The sequence below is a fragment of the Rhinolophus sinicus genome, chromosome 7 (genome assembly GCF_057876585.1).
Source record: "Rhinolophus sinicus isolate RSI-liver-muscle chromosome 7, RSI-T2T, whole genome shotgun sequence".
In the NCBI taxonomy this organism is placed as follows: Eukaryota; Metazoa; Chordata; class Mammalia; order Chiroptera; family Rhinolophidae; genus Rhinolophus; species Rhinolophus sinicus.
Genome location: NC_142507.1, coordinates 8,423,651 through 8,438,403, shown reverse-complemented (window position 1 = coordinate 8,438,403; position 14,753 = coordinate 8,423,651). Strand labels below are relative to the sequence as shown.

Here is a 14,753-nt window from a genome sequence, read left to right as displayed (position 1 = left end):
TTTGCCATCTTAACTGTACAGTTAAGTACAGTTTAGTACAGTTCAGTATGGTGTTCGCTATATTTACATTGCTGTGTAACAGATCTCTAGAACTTTTTCATTTTGCAAACCTAAAACTCATATCCATTGAATAACGCCTCATGTCCCCACCCTCCCATGGATTTTTGCCTTTTAAACAAGGGGAAAGTAAATATGGAAGAAAACATATCTTTAGTGAAACCTTTTACCAACATGTGATTATTTTCCTGTAAACTTAACAGATTTTGAGGCCCCAATTCCAAGCCCTTTTTGGCTATTAATCCCAAACTACATCCTATAAAGAATTTCAAGTAACAAAGCATCTAAAGGATTCGCTGTTACTTTTTTTACTAGAACGGGAGTGAAGAGTTTTGAAATGAAATACATGTCACACACAAAGCTGCGACCATTTTATTATTAAGTTTCAAAATATTTCCTGGGGCTGTAGTTCGCTTGAGTAGGTGCATTTTCAAGCCTCGTGGGTCCCTGCCCACAATGCAGAACCACAATTAACGTCCCATGTCTGGGGTGTCATCCAGCCCGGCTCTGCCCCATGGCTGAACCTGTGGTTTGCATACCATCCAGCTCTCCGGGCCATGAGAAACTGTGGAAAGAGCCTGTGAGAGAGAACAGCAATGCAGATGGAAAAGCGGTGCCAGTCTGGTGGGATTCTGAAACAGACCTACACGCTGGTTTTGTTACTGCTGACTGGGAAATCCCTTGTTTCCTTTTTAAAGCTCCTGGCCTCTCATGTGCACCAAGCGTTGGAAAAGAGTGCCTTTGAAATCATTTTTTTTTTTTCCCTCTTGCAGGAAGTGCTCAAATATCACACATACACACACATATACACACACATAAATACACCCAAAAGGGGAAACAGTTGGATCGGAACTTAGAAATCATGTGACTGATGACTCAGTTCAATCTTTTCTACTTACTGAAAAGGAAGTCTGATGATTTAGTTACTGACTGTCCTTGCATATTTTTTTTTGAGATTTGGAGATAGTAAATCATGTTCCCGTTTATGCTGTTTTCCACTCTGTTTTCTTCCATATTTACTGACCCCGGGGAGCAACACTGGGTCTGCAACTCCTCTGATGTGAGTCTGTGGTATACCTACTGTGGTAAGTAAAACCGCAGCAAGTCTTAGCTTCAGCTATTTTGAGGGGGATTTTTCACAGGAACCTTACTCTGCTGTCGCTGGGACGTGGGAAATGACTACTTGCTGCGGCAGCTGCCGGCAGGCAGCAAAACGGATGGCTGGACACCCCTGTGTGGATTTTTTTGAGTCTTCACAGACCTAACTAGGCTCTAAAACCGTTTTGTACTTGACCTGCAAGGCCCTCTGTTGTTCCCTACGCTCAGCTATCTCTGCCTTGTGCCCAGTTTCAGCGGAACTGTCTGCTTCTGAGCTTTTTTGCTACTTCTTGACATGGAGGAACAATCCTCGCTGCCCCCTGGAATTGATGAGTGCTCCAAACTACTTTTGTTTTGTTTTTCCAGCACAGTGTTGGCGTATAATGGGTGCTCTTTCTGTGTTCCAGGCTTCCTCTCCCTAATTGAATATAAGCCTGGTTCTACCCCTTACAGCTGTGTGACCTTGAGCAAAATACTTACTTAGCTTCCTTGTACTCCAGTTTTTTTTAATCTGTAAAATGAAAGTGATTTTAGAATCTATTTTATGAGCTTTGGGATGACATAACATTTTCAATATAGAGTTGCATAGAAACAGTCCTGAGTACTTTTTTTTTTTTTAAATCAGCCTAATGACACTATTAACTGGTTGTATCACTGTCCCCCTCACCCACCCCTACTCCACCACTTCCCCTCCCCCCCCAAGCACAGTTTCAGGGCTTGACCACTGTTTTAGTTTGTTTGGGTTTGGTACTTCCCACTGCGTTGCTCACCTTGGGTTGGCTGGCCTTTTCTGCCCACTGGTGGTATCAGCAAGGTTTAAAGGGACGCTTCCCAAAATATTAGTTCTTTGAGATTCTTTTGGGGAAAGGGATGTACGGTCTACGCATTTGGGGGGAATTTACAAATGTACTTTTGAGTTCTGAGTTCTGCAACGAAGAAACCTATTTAAGTCCCCAGATTTTCAATTTTATTGCATTTTAGGTTTTGAGTGTGTGTTGACTGTCCTGAGAAACACACTCCGGCAAATGCAAATAGAAAGTTACTTCTGCAGAATTAGAGTAATTGCCAATCTCACACTCGTGGCTTTTTTTCACATATGTGGATTGTGCTGAATTCCCTCTCAGCTTACCTCTGAAATGTCTCCATCCTACAAAATCACTGTCCACTGCTCCCTTCCAGGAAGGCTCCCCAGTCCACTCGGCCCCCACTTCTCTCCTTTCCTTTGGCCCTTCTGCCCCACATGTCTTCTCTGTGCTGGGTTTCAGATGGCCTTCAGCTATGCAACGCTTTGTGTTATTATTAGCGTTTAACCTCTTAGTAACAATAATTTGATTTGTCTCTTGATTTGATTTTTGAGGGACAATCTTGCCTCTTTCTCTCTAATGCTGAGAAATCCAGTGGTCCTTCCTTGCTGCCCACCTGCTGTCAGGACTACAGCGCAGCTCTACCTGCCGCCACTCCCTTCTCCACCTTAGGGAATCCGCGCGGAAAAAACACCTGCGCAGGAAACACTGATTCCTCTCGGTAGTGTCGTGAGGGTATTGATGACAACAACCACCTCTGATTCAGTCCTCTCTGTGCGAATGACTTCTATTTGGCCAGGCTACTGGGTGTACGGTGTATTAGCCTGCTAGCGCTGCCATAGCAAAACACTACAGACTGGGCAGCGTAGACAACAGAAACGTACTTCTCACAGTTCTGGAGGCTGGAAGTCCAAGATCAAGGATCAGCAGGTTCGGTTTCCTTCGGAGGCCTCTCTCCTTGGCTCGCTGTGACTTCATATCTTCCAATGGCCTTTTCTCTGTGTCATCCCTAAACAACCTAGTATATATATCTCACAACAGGTTCAGCTAATATCTCACAGCAATAGGTTCAGCTAATATCCATGACCACATATGGCTATTAGCTGGACATATTGTGGTAATCATTTTATAACATACGAGCATACGTAAATCAAACCATCATGCTGTACCCCTTAAACTTATAGTAACGTATGTCAATTATTTCTCAATAGAACTAGAAAAATAGAGAAAAGAATAAATTTAAAAGTCCCAAAATGGGGCAAGTAATTTTATAAAAATATATTTCGGGGCGTTCCCCCCCCACACACACAGTTTAAAGTAATTTAGTACCTTCAGCCCCCACTGTGACAATGTAAGGACATTAAAACACTCATCTATTTACATTAGGGGGAGATTTCCTTTTTATATTCATACATTTTCTATTTTACTTTGCTGGGGCAAGAACCCCTTATATGAGATCTACCCGCTTAAATTTCTACGTGTATAATACATTTGTTGACGATAGGCGCAAGGCCATGCAGCAGATCTCTAGAGTTCATTCATCTTGCTTGACTGAAACTTTATGCCCATTGATGAAAACTCCACATTTCCCTTCCCCCAGCCCCTGGCAGCCACCATTCTACTCTGGTTCTATGAATTTGACTATTTTAGACACCTCACATAAGGGGAATCATGCAGTATTTGTCCTTATGTGACTGGCTTGTTTTTGTCACAAAACGGTGTTGAATTTTATCAAACACTTTTTCTACATCTGTTGAGATGATGGTGTGATTTTTTTTTTTTATCCTTCATGTTACTAATGCCCATTAATTGATTTTCATATGTTGAACTATCCTTGTATCTGAAGGAAAAATCCCACTCCGTCATGGTGTATAATTATTTTAATGTGTTGTTGAATTCATCTTGCTAGTATTTTGTTGAGGATTTTTGCATCTATATTTATCAGGGATATTGGCCTGCAGTTTTCTTTTCTGGTTCTGTCTTTGTCTGGCTTTGGTGGCAAGGTAATGCTGGGCTAATGAAATGGGTTTGGAAGTGTTTCCTCCTCTTCAGTTTTTGGAAAGAATTTGAGAAGAGTTGGTGTTAATTCTTATTTAAATGTTTGGTAGAATTCACCTGTGAAGGAATCTGGTCCTGGGATATTTTTTGTTGGGAAATTTTTGATCACTTTTTCAATCTCCATACTAGTGATAGGTCTGTTCAAACTTTCTATTTCTTCAGTCCTTTGGGGATCCCCCTTGGAAAATTTGGGGGTCTGGGTGCATGAACCAACCTCTTCTCTCCTGAGTGAAGCTGGAGGCTAGGGGAATTTTTCCTGATTTTGCCGGGTCTCTGTTGAGAGAGTGTCCTGAGTCTCCCTATCAACTTCATGAGTCTGGATTCGAGTTCTCCTGGGATACAAGAACTTTTCAATTAGTTTCTGATTTCCCTAAAGGCAATTTGTCCATGAATTGCTGCTGAATTTGTGTGTTTATGGAGGGAAGAAGGGTCTTGACTTCCGACTCAGCCATCTTGCTGACATCATTCCTCTGGGGAGGGAGATATTTTAACCACCCTTAATTTTTCTCAGTATGCAATGTTAATGCTAAAGGCATCTTTTGGGGGCTGAATATCAGAATACTTTACTTATTGGAAATGATTTCTAATAATTTATTGACATTATCTCTATTCCATTTAGATAACATGAAACTCCCTATTTCAATAAATGTTACCCCCTGTGTAGAAATGAAGGGAAGCCGCGGAAATTTGCATATTTCGTACATTCCAAGTAAGTCCAAAGTTTTTTTGTTTTAGATCAGTTAAGAGGGTTCAAGAAATATCAGTGATAAATGATTGTGCTCCAAACATACATGTGTTTGTTTTCTATTGTTCTGTAACACATTACCACAGCCTTACTATCTCAAAACAGTATATATTTATTATCTCATAGTCTGTGTGTGTCAGGAGTCTGGGCATGGCTCACCTGTGCCTGCTACAAGGTGACACTCCAGGTATCTGCCAGGACGGGGATCTCTTCTGAAGGCTCAACTAGGGATCCACTTTAATTCACATGTGATTGTTAACAGTGTTCAGTTCCTGTCAGGCGGTTCTCCGTTCCTTGCATGGTAGGCCTTTCAACATGGCTTCTTGCTTCGTCAAAGCCAGCAAGGGGGACAGTCAGCTAACAAGATGCAAATCACAGTCGTACGTAGGCTAACCATGGAAGTGTCACTCTACCAACTTTGCTGTATCTAAGTGTTACAAGCAAGTCACTAGACTCTTACTCAGGGGGAGGGGATGTCATAATGGCTTGGGGGTAAAAATGGAAATTACTTGAGACTTTTAACAATCCAATAGGTATATTCTTTGTCAATCATTAGCTATTTAACTGATAAGTCAAGTTGGGTTTCCATTAGTTAAAGATCTGTGTAGGAGCAAGCCCGGATTTTTTTCCTGAAGATGACCTTTCTAAAAAAATAAAAATGACGATAATCTGATGAAAGAAGACAATGTTTTTTATTTTATGTTTTGTCTTAGTTTTCTTCTCTATGATTTTACTTGTCATCAGCTTAGTAAAAACGAAATTGGGTGATGGTGATAGCACAAGGCTGGATCTGAGTGTTTGTGAAAATACATAAAGCTTTTATCCTCTCTTACCAGTCTTCTCTGTTTTGTGTAGGCCATAGGATCACAGGCCATAGGATCTCAATTCTAATTATCCTCGTTATCATTATTGTGGTATTGTCATCACCATCTTCATTACATCCTAGTTTATATTTGTAGCTTATACTTTACAAAGTACTTTCACACACATAAGCTTGAATAAAGGTTTTCCCCCTGATTTTGGTTCTCCAGTTTATAAGAAAAACGGTAGCTGAGAACCCAGACATAATAGACAATAAACTCATGTCTTAATGTTCCTGAGTTTCATTGTTCAACCTGTATTTTGACGCTTTGTTTCTGCATTCATTTATTCATTAAAAAATGCTTAGTACATGCATAGTATATTTCAAGTGTTGTGACAGGTACTGTGAATTCATTGATAAATAAGACGATCTCTTGACCTTCAAGAATCTCTCAGTGCAATAGGAGGGACAGACCTGTAGATAATATGGTACAATAAGTGAAATGATAGCAGCAAGGCTTAGTGGTAGCACGTAGGAAAGAACAATTAACCCTGTTCACTCCACTTTTGTGGCCAAGCGTGAAACAAATAACTTTTTTTCTAAAAATTTGCCTGGCTAAGGCTCTACAGTTTCTTCCTCTTTTCTCAGGTTTTGTTTTCTGGTCTGTGTGCTGTGCTTTACTCCTAGATATTTGGCAGAAGTGTTTATTTACATAACAAATGACTTGCTTTTCAAGCAAACCCCTTGCCTTTACAAACAGGAAGCAAGTTGTGTACCGTCAGGCCCAAGTCATAATAATATTATACAAAGTGGTATCACTCAGGGTTCTCAGAAAAGCAGATACCGAGAAGGAATTAGACATACAAGAGATTTGATCAAGGGAAATGTTTATGAACAGTAAAGGGAAGAGGATGCCAGAGCAGGCAAGCTGAGGATTCAGACTGAGGTACAGATCTGATAAGTAGAACAGAATGAAAAAAAAAAATTAGTGCAGAATAGTTGGTAAAAGTGAGAGTTATTGTGTTGTTATTTTTTTGTCATAGGTGTGTATGTGTGTTTGCGTTTGTACGAATCCTAGGGTATAATGCACTTATACCACCTATCTAGAGACAGGGTCAACAAGTTTTAAAAGTTTCTCTAGACAAGACGAATTCCATGAGGGAAGGAAAGAATGACAATTTGGTGAGATGGTCATCAGCGCAAAATGCACCCGTGAGGTCCTCTCAGTTGGTCAGTGGGGAGCCCTAGAGCAAAGATTGGCTGTCACAGGTGTCCCATGACAGGCAGGACGTGGCTGGCTCTAGTGTCCTTGCTGGGCTCAGTGATTAGAGAAGTGACCTGTGAGAGTCTAGTTCCTGGATGTGGGCTGAGGTGGAGAGCCCGCAGGGGCAGCTGCTGGAAGCTGTCTGCCAACCACCTTGCTCCCAGGAGGTGCTTTGGAAGGAGGTTTGAGTAGCGTACTTCCATGGCTACCACAAATACTTTAATCATTCACTAAATATGACATTTCTAGACCATTATGTTAATGCAGTAACAAAAGAATTATTCAATCTTATTTTTTATAGCGCTGTGCAATTAGGACCCGAGTTTCCTGAGACTATACTAGAACATCTGTGTAAAGTGTGGGGTCAAATTATAGAAATCAACCTTGTTTTTAGGGTGTGCTATCTATGCTTATATTCAGTAAGAGCTAAAAGTACAACCTTGAACCAAAAAGAGGTTGGGAATGGAAAATATTTGTTTTGAGACTTTACGGCCTTGCTAGTAAATTATTTGTGTACCATTAGCTGATTGACAGATAAAGCTGGACCATAAGCCTCCCTCAAAATTATTTCTGGTAGTTTCTGGAGTTGTCTTAGGTGAGCTTAAAGCCAGTCTCCTTTGTCACCACATGACAGCCACCAGGTTTCTGTCTCTCATTCCAATATCCACGTTAACACACGGGCCTGCTGAGTCACGCAAGTGGCACCTCCCGTTGACGGTGGTTCAGGTGCCCACGTGACCACAGTGACGTCCCAGGGCAAGAAGCGTCTCAAGATGTTAAATAGCTGAGAGGCCACGATGGGACTTCCTTTCATGGGAACACGCTGTGCTGTGTTCCATGCGAAAATGGAAGAAGGTCCCTTGTCCTGCACGGTCATTGGACCCACAGCAGGACGGCCCCGGGCCTTTTCTCAAGGACTTGCTCGTGAAAACAGCTCTTCACCTTCTGCACACATCCCTGCTTTCGGAGAGGTCCAAGCCAAAGTCCATGGAGTGGGCCGTGGACCACTGAGAAGCAGACCCCTGCGATGTTCTCCTCTGTATTTTACCCTGATAGTGAGGGAGTGGAGACAAATTAGGAAGTTTGGTGGTACGTTAGGCTCAGGGTATGGAGGGCCTGCCTTAAGCCCGTGATAATGGGGAGGAGAAGGAGGCCAGTAAGATTTACTGGGATGGGGAATTCTAGTACAGATTTGGAGATGTCCATGAGGAAATACATTTTTGGATCTGTTGGCTGAGGTGACAAGCAACATTTGAATAGTGATGCTGAATGCATACGTGAGGCCGGTGCTCAGGAGAACGGCTGACACTAACGATGACGATGACCTGGGAATCATCACCCTGCGATAATTCATAAAGCCAGGGAGCATGTACAGAGTAAATATTGAGGAAAACCGAGGCTAGAGCCCTCAGAAGGAGGAGTCCACGAACTAGAATGAGAGGAGTAAGTCGGAGAGGTTGGAGGTCGACCAGAAGAGACAGAAAGCACCAATGCCAAATGCAGGAGAGAGTTTGGAGGAAGGGGCTGGCAGCGCTGTTAAGCACAGTCCAGTTCAATTTAAAGACAGGAAAGTTTTCCTCTGCTTATGGCTGCAATGAGTCCTGGGGACCTTATTAGGCAAATATTTTCAGGGAAGTAGCGGTTACTATAATTTATTTTCCTTATGAAAAGGATTGTACATCTTTTCCAGTTGGACCAACTGAAGAACGTAGAAGAGTTGAGCAAAATGCATTGTTTACTGCATTTTCCCATGTTAATCGGTAATAGGGAGGTCATGAGGAAATAATAAATAGCTCATGCATCTACTTTTTAATCAAAAGGTTGAGTTTTGTTCTCCAAGAAATCTGTCATCAAAACGACTAAAGAGGGGGCGTGAATTGAGTATCGCCACTCCCTTTCCTTTCTTTGAACTTCCTAGAAGAATTTTAACTAGAACAGAAGATTTTGTATTTTCATTTGATAGTTTTCCCAAAAAACAGGTTCCTCTATTTTTAGGCATAGCACAGATAATTCTTGCTGTGGAATGTTCTGTATGATTACAATCTACCAGTTATCCTCTCAGAACTTCAGTTGTTTCATCTGCAAAACAAGGACCACAACATCCACACAATAGATAGTCGTGAGGACGGAATGAAATAATGTCGGAAAAGCACAGAGCATATTTTAAGTATATAATAAATGTTAATTATTATTTATAAAATAATATCTTATTTGAGGACTAATGGGATTTTTTTTCTTTTTAAGGAAGAGACATAAAAGATTTATATTTCAATCTATATGTATCTTTTAACTCCTTGAATTTTCCAATGCGCAAGGAATTTATTTGCCGGGGATCTGATGCCTATTATTCTTTTTGCAGAGCTCTGAAAGGAGGTAAGCATTCAATTTACAGTGCTCTCAGAATAGAATCTCAGACTTTATGAATGTCATGAAAATGAAATGCACTGAAAATGTGAAGTTCCTTTTCCGATAATAATTCTTTATTTCCATTCAAAGTTTTTTACTGTTAGCAGCGTAAACATTTTACAATTATGTTACTGAGTTATTATTAAGGTGATGTTTACTTGAATGTGTTTGAAGGGATATTACAATTTTCACCTTGTTCAGATTAATACTGCCCATTTACGCTTGGTTATGGATCTCTTTTTCTAAACATTACGTTTATTATTGCTCATAGAAACTCACTAGATTTTTCTCTGAAGCTACATTAGTTTCTTCAAAGTCTTCCGGTCCCACCCTTTTTTCCACCCCGGAATTATTCACAGAATCATAAAATTTCAGAGTTTAAGATCTGAAGATCACTTATTGCAAACTCATGAATTTTTCCTTGATAATTTTTAAACTATTAATAGTATTTTATGGTTTAAAAGACTATAAATATCATACTATCACATTATCAAAAATGGAAAATATAAACAATAAAGAAGTCAAAGAATCGTATTTCTAAAGTCATTTTGGAGTAGTTCCTTCTCATCTTTTAATCTACGCATGTTGTTAATATAGTTGTAAGTATACCTTACTACATGTTTTTTTTTACCTTACTACATTTAAAAAAAAATGTATTTGATTCTTTGACTAGATAACCACACCCATGTAGTTCACACATCAGAGTACAAACATTTCACAGTGAAACATTTCCCTTAGTGAGTACACTCTAGTTTACTTAACCGTTTTCCTATTGGACATTTAGTGCCCTTCTCATATTTGTACCATCATAAATAATATTATAATAAATATGTTTCTCTATATAGTTTTTCTCATGTTTTAGATTTGGACATTCCCATGTTTGGAAGGAGAAGTTATGGACAACTTCCAGGGAGATTTCTAAGCTTAAATGGTTTTAATATTCTTTGTGGGTTTGCTTACATGAGGCCAAATTCTTTTCTAAAGGATTGTACCAATTTATACAGTGTACTACCAGCAATGTTTAAGTATTGCAATTTAATCTCTGTCTTGTTAACATTGGGTATTATCATTTTTTAAAAAAGTTTTTTTAAATAAAAACTCTATTAGGGAAAAAACCTTATACTTAATTGTTTTATTAACTTTTTTTATTGCAGTTGAATGTTTTCCCATGTAATTATTTACCATTAACTTGTGCCCTTACTTGTTTAAAAAAAGATTTACAAGTATACATTAAATTTAACAACGTAGCATAAATTAGATGTAGATGGGACCAAAAATGGAAAATAAGAGTAGGCAATTAATGGAATGAGAGTAACGTAACCGAGGTGCGGTTTCCCCATAGAGAGTAATGCAAAATGGATTAATCCGTTCCAGACCTTTAAAATCAACCCCTAAAACAGCAACTTAGCATGAATTTTACTATCTAATGATACCATAGGTCCATAATATATATGGCTTTCCTAAACCGAAATGTTCGTCCACGGAGACGTTCGAAAACCGAGGTACTATTGTAAGGCCACATGCACAGGCACACGGGGTGGGACTTCAACATCTTTTGGGGGACACAATTCAAACCATAGCGCCCTGCAAGGCTTGGGTCCTGCATCCTGCACGGTGGCCGGGACAACGGCACTGGACCACCCGTGAGATGCATGGGAAGAGTAGAGAAGGGCCGAAGCAGAGGTTCTGTCTCCCTTTTCTCTGGCCCTGCCTTGGTTCTCACTTGGCTTTTTCTATGTGGGTAGAGGCTTCAAGCTCACTTCCTATAAGAATAGAATGGGAGATAAGACCAAGATACGAACTTTTCAAGAGAGACAAGACAATTGAGAAAGAGGCTCACCCTGCAGAGGGGTTCGTGCTCCTCCTTCCCACCGGATAGGTGAGCATTTGGTCAGTCTCCCCAGATAGAAATCTAGGAGCTGCTCTTGGTTTCTTATTCTCAATTCTCAAGTCCTGCCCACCTCCCACCACAAAACACAAATTGTGTAATTTCCGTGGTTCTGCTCTGATATTGGCATTTAAAGCTGGCCTTGTGCAGTGTAAAGATGAATGGTAAAATTCATGTTAATAACGTAAAATGTCATTTTAGTTTGAATGATATTAAATAGCAAATAAAAAATGTAGGCAGGCTAGAGAGAAAGAGATGGTGGAAAAGATGGGGGAAAGAAGGAAAAGCTTTATCATTTAGTACCTTTCACGGGATGTCTCCCTGGCTTTTTAAACAAGGGGCACCCGTTTTCATTTTGCACTGGGCCTTGTGAATTCTGTACCTGGCCCTGGAGTCAGGTCTGCAGGCATCAGGTACTAGGAGCTGGCAATTCAGAAGTGGTACGAGCCGTGTCCTCATGGAGCTTGTAGATGCATGGAGGAAACAAGATCAGAACTAAGTCATGAAATAGGATAAAGATAATGAAATAAGGTTTTAGTGTGTGATGAGTGCTCTCAGGAAGGCAGCAGGTGAAGGAGCGAGACCATCACAAGAGATGATATCGTGGGTACAACGTACCTCCTCTTCTCTTCACCACCATCACGGCCCCCTGGACTCTAACTGGTCTCCCTGACTCTGAGCGTCCCCTTAAATCCATCCTCCTCACCGTCATGTGACTCATGTCTCTAAACAAATCAGACCATTTCACACTCTCGGATGGTTTTCTGTCACCCCTGTTGTCTTAAATGCAGAACCTGAGCCCATTCACACTTACTTCCTGGGATTTACTAAGAAGCACTCTTGCTTCTTTGCTTCAGTGACACGGAGCCTCGTGCAGGTATATGCATTAGCCATACCGATTTTCACGGTTCTGCCTTCGTTCCTCATTTCCCTGCCACCTGGAATGTCCCCTCTCCCTCCTTCCTATCCTTTATGGCAGTTCAACTGTCATGATAATAATAATAGTATCAATGACAACATAATAATAACATTATCATTATTATTTACAAGATGCCATGGGAAGGGGGTCTAGAAAGGAGGCGGAACATTTCATCTTATAACAAGTGATGCTTTAATGTTGTTAATATTTAATGGGTACCATGTCCACGTGGTGTTCTGACACTTACATGGATTAGCTCGGATAGCCCTCGTAATGATCCTCTAAGGTAGGCGCTTTGATCCACGGTCATTTCACGGAGGCACAGAGAAGTGAAGTGACTTGCCCCAGGTCGCCCACTGAGTAAGGAGAGGAGCTGGGTTTCAAAATCCAAGCAGTTCTGGCACATCACTCTTATCAAAAAGGAGGTACCGCCTTTATCCTTTCTGCACCTTTTCATGGCATGTCACAGTTTTGCACTGTCTCTATCCCCAGTGGACTCTCAGTCTTTGAGGGAAAGGACAGTGTGTACTAATCGTCATTTCTCCAGCCCCTGCTACACAGTAGGCTTTCAGTAAATACTTGTTGAACTATTAAATTTGAACTGGGTTTGCCTTGAATGAAAGATCATCAGGTCATGAGGACAGGATCACTTTACTAAGCTCAAGAACCAACATCTCAGTGTATTAGCATCCTTAATAAGGATGCAAACAAAAGCAAATAAATGCTTGTGTCTGAGACTAGATGGCATATACCGTGTCTCCCCGAAAATAAGACCTAACCGGACAATCAGCTCTCATGCGTCTTTTGGAGCAAAAATTAATATAAGACCCGATCTTATGCAGCCATAACCTATTCCTTTGCTATTAAGGATTGTCTTTAGCCAGTTCTGAGAACAATCACCATTACAGTTTTGCATTTGGCTGCGTACTTAAAAAGAGATTTACGGTCACTATTATTTTTGTTAGAGATTCAAAACATTTCTGTCTTTCTATCCTTAACCTGGTTAAGTTCACTCCTCTGTTGTTTCTGAGTAGGTCAGTGGAGTGTGGTTTTTTCCTGCCGTCCTCACTGACCCACAGGCTCTGCAGAGCCAGGCTCATGGCTGTGCATTTCAACAGTAACTAAATACTTAGGTTTCTTGTGGTGGAGCTTTGGGGTCCTGTCTGCCTCCCCAATCTCCCTTCCACCTTCAGGAAGAGACTTCTCTATTATAACCTACTAAAGGATATTAAATATGCACATATATAACTTCAAATGAAGCATATTAACACCATTCATCATTGAGACCAGTGGGACTTAAAGTTTGCAGCCTCTAAGAGATGAGCTACAGGCTGGCACTGAGAGAGGGTTGGGATGGTAGACAAGCCACAGGAGAATCGTATCCAGTATAAGACTTATTATTTCTCTCCAAGTTTGCTTGGGACGACTGCTGCCAGTAATAAAAGTGTAAAAGGTGCAGGCCAAACTACCAAAAAAAAAAAAAAAAAAAAAAAAAAAAAAATCACCCAGGGATGACCAATACCTTTCTGTGTTTTGTTTGCAGAGACTGTGAATACAAGCATACCATTCTCCTTCAAGGGAATATTGTTCTCTAAGGTATTGTTCAAGAGTCCTTATGTACTTTCTTAACCTTTTGCAGTAACAGATGTGTTAAGAATCTGAAGCAAGCAATTCACAACTTCTAAAAATTGTGACTCAGAATTCACATGTTCAAGATTCCTTTTTCAAGTTTTACTTGGTTTTGAATATTTGGCCACTTCTTCCTTCTGAAGAATATGGAAGTATAAAAACGTTACACAAAAGGAAGCTCTTTTTCACTTCGTATTTTCCCAGTAACATACATGGCTGAAGGTAATACAGACACTTGTTGCTGACATACTGAATGACGTGTAGGTGAAAGCGCTGCACGACCCCTGTGTGGAACTCTGTAATTGCCTCCATGAACAATAACGCCGGAATGTTAGATGCTTGCATTAGACGCCTGGCAATGAAATTTTGCACACATTTCATTTTTGGGTGACTATTTCAAAACAAACTTTAACAACGTATATTCTTTACTGATTTTGTTTACAAGGGACATCTGATGTTTGAAAATCTCACAGGCTAGTTTAAAAAAATTGTTGAAAGACATCCTTTCATCATTGGGAAATAAGTGGGTCTTCTGTTTGCTGACTTCAAAGGCATACACAATTTCATCTCATTAGAAAACTGAGAAAATGAGAACCAGTCCAATTTAAATGACTTCCTCTTAGTAAGAAAAACTTCTTGTAAAAATCTTTCAAAATAGAAGCATCTAATATTTTATATTACTTGTATTTCTTATTCTTCATTTTAGGGGCTGTACAGATGTGTTGTAGAAGCCGTCACTGGGAATACTGAAGAAATGCTCTTTTGTTTGAATTTTACCCTCATACACCACCCTAATTTCAATTAGAATAAATCTAATATATTTTTATTTTTCAAAGGTTTTATTCTTCCCTTAATTTTTTTTTTTTTTTTTTTTGCACAGTGTACTGGTTTCCTATGGCTGCCATAACAAATACCATGTAGTGGGTGGCCTAAACAACAGAAATTTATTTTCTCACAGTTCGGGAGGCTGGAAATTGGAGATCAAAGTGCTGGTAGATTTAGTTCCTTCTGAGGCCTCTCTCTTTAGTTTGTAGATAACCTTCTTCTCCCTGTGTCTTCACGTGGTCTCCCTCTGTGTGTCCTC

At 40.3% G+C, this 14,753-nt stretch overlaps 1 protein-coding gene across 1 annotated transcript; it reads left to right on the top strand.

Annotated features, from left to right (window-relative positions):
- Positions 1–202: 202 nt before the first annotated feature.
- LY96 (lymphocyte antigen 96) lies at positions 203–14,504 on the top strand. Its single transcript, XM_019725829.3, has 5 exons — positions 203–1,142; positions 4,636–4,725; positions 9,072–9,200; positions 13,584–13,636; positions 14,376–14,504. The coding sequence occupies exons 1-5, from the start codon at positions 1,031–1,033 to the stop codon at positions 14,472–14,474; spliced, it is 483 nt and encodes a 160-aa protein (XP_019581388.1). The 5' UTR covers positions 203–1,030; the 3' UTR covers positions 14,475–14,504.
- Positions 14,505–14,753: the final 249 nt, after the last annotated feature.

Bases quoted from the DNA above. Each gene is read 5' to 3' on its own strand.
- LY96 (XM_019725829.3), top strand. From the start codon at position 1,031: ATGTTCCCGTTTATGCTGTTTTCCACTCTGTTTTCTTCCATATTTACT. The intron at 1,143-4,635 runs GTAAGTAAAACC...TATTCCATTTAG, and splicing joins TCTGTGGTATACCTACTGTG to ATAACATGAAACTCCCTATT. The intron at 9,201-13,583 runs GTAAGCATTCAA...TTTTGTTTGCAG, and splicing joins TTGCAGAGCTCTGAAAGGAG to AGACTGTGAATACAAGCATA.